Here is a 2,107-nt window from a genome sequence, read left to right as displayed (position 1 = left end):
CAAGGAAGATGCAGTAAACAATGAAGAGGGTTAAATATTTAGGATGAGATAATCAAAATAATAGAAAAAATATATATATTGATGATATTCGATGACCGGAATGTGTCGTGGCTTTTCATAGCTGAGCCAAAGAACAACAGGTACGGAAGCTGCAGCAGTCAAACCACTGCTGAAACTGCTGTATATCCTTCCTTTCTCGATCGGCTAATTCTGTGAAATTCAGTCAAGTGAAGACTGTTTAGCAGTTAACCAGCTACTTTTTTGTTTTAATGGCATTAGTACACTGCTTCAGGTTAGACTCAATTAAATTACGTCATCAAATTGCAATTTTTTTTTTTTCATCGGTGTTAAAAAATTCTTCCGGTGTTACCGTAAACGAGACGATACGACATACCCACAGTAATCCACTTTAAACTATCACTTACTTGGGATAATTGGCATAAATGTCTGAAAAGTCCAAACTGGAGAGAGTTTAGTTGGAAAATAAGAATGAGATTTTTTAGGACACCGATAGTGATAGCCAACTATGATAATAAGGCCAGTAATCTCTGCTGGCGGAAGTGCGGATATATAGGAGATTTTTCCCATATTTTTTGGGAATGTCCAAAGGTGAAAGGTTACTGGGAGACGGTAAAAAGGGAAATAGAAATAATACTAAATTTGACTATGGACTGGGAAATCCATAAAGTGATCCTAGAAGAGGTGAATCTTCCAACGGAGGTTACTAAATATATGCTGAGAGTCCTGGTGTTGATTGCTCATAAGGTGATCACTGTGAACTGGCTGAAACCACATCCACCTACCTTGGAACAATGGGTTCAGAGGCTGAAGACTGTGAATCTGATGGAGGATATTACAGCAACTCTGAGGTTCCGGAAGGACATTTATAATAAAAGATGGACTCCTGTAAATCTATATCTGGAACAAAAAACTTGATTTTCTGTGACATTGTAAGGAGAGAGGGGGAAAGTGGAGCTTTGGAAGAAATATGTTTGAATGTCATATCTGTAATTGTGTTGCAATGTAAAGACGCATAAGAATGGATTATGTCGAGGAATTGTTTAAATAAAAGTAAAAAAAAAAACCTATCACTTACTATATTTATTATATAAAACTGCCTAAAATGGAATCTTTTAGTCTTTCAGATATATAATTAAGGATTAACTGAGGATTATGTAAATTATAGATTTGTAAGAGTTTTGTCTCGCTTCTTAAATAGCTCATAAATAGCACAGAAGTTCACATGAAAAACATCACTTTTGATTTTATCTGAACTTTCTGATGTAATATAAATGAAATATAAATATAAATATATAAATATAAATAAGTATAAATCTCACCCACTCCACTACCTTTCATTTCACCAAACATTTTAACATTTTTCACTGACATTAAACTTGTGATGAATTGGTTGTTTCGGTATTTAAACCAAATATAACTTCATACTAGCAGTTTGAGGCAAACAAAAGGATAAAGGTAAATATAATCCCAGAAAAAGCTTCTTTCATTTATTCTCAAATCATGAATAAAACAAAGACAAACCATTCATTTAATAAAAACAAAATTAAGACTTGACAATCAGAAACATAAGCGTTTCTTTTTATTTTGTCTTTTAACTCAGGGCAAGTCGTCACTCATCATGGGAGGCCAGATGTCCAGAAAACATTTTCCTCTGAATTACGGTTGGATCTTCCTGTTCTTGGCTTGCCTTGTTTTATGGGTTATGTTTTACAGTGAAAACATCACTGATCACATAACCTGTAGATTATCAGAGGTGAGTGTTAGATTGATAAAAATACAACTTTTCATACAATGAAAAATTTGTATAAACAAGTAAAGATGTAGTCAACAAAACCATCATCTCTGAATATACAGTGTTAAAAATGTTTTTAATTTACAGTTAAATACAGTGTTTTACTGTATTTTTACAATAAAATTCTGGGAACTACTCAGAAAGTGAATCACACTAAGATAAGTCAAGAGTTTTTTTTCATTACTCTTGATAAATTTGGCTTAAAATTTAGTTTCTCAGAAAATGTATATCCATCCATCCATCCATCCATCCATCCATCCATCCATCCATCCATCCATCCATCCATCCATCCAT

At 33.3% G+C, this 2,107-nt stretch overlaps 1 protein-coding gene across 1 annotated transcript in view; it reads left to right on the top strand.

Annotated features, from left to right (window-relative positions):
• Window positions 1–1,566: 1,566 nt before the first annotated feature.
• LOC103129158 (NXPE family member 3-like) overlaps window positions 1,567–2,107 on the top strand; it is a 5,663-nt gene continuing 5,122 nt past the window's right edge. Inside the window, exon 1 of the mRNA XM_016664854.1 lies at window positions 1,567–1,774. Coding sequence (XP_016520340.1) covers window positions 1,640–1,774 — 135 coding nt within the window. The 5' untranslated portion in view covers window positions 1,567–1,639. The remainder of the gene's footprint in view (window positions 1,775–2,107) is intronic.

The sequence above is a fragment of the Poecilia formosa genome, unplaced genomic scaffold (assembly GCF_000485575.1).
Source record: "Poecilia formosa unplaced genomic scaffold, Poecilia_formosa-5.1.2 Scaffold520, whole genome shotgun sequence".
Taxonomy (NCBI): domain Eukaryota; kingdom Metazoa; phylum Chordata; class Actinopteri; order Cyprinodontiformes; family Poeciliidae; genus Poecilia; species Poecilia formosa.
The sequence above is the reverse complement of the archived record's forward strand: the minus strand, read 5'-3'. Positions and strand labels throughout refer to the sequence as shown.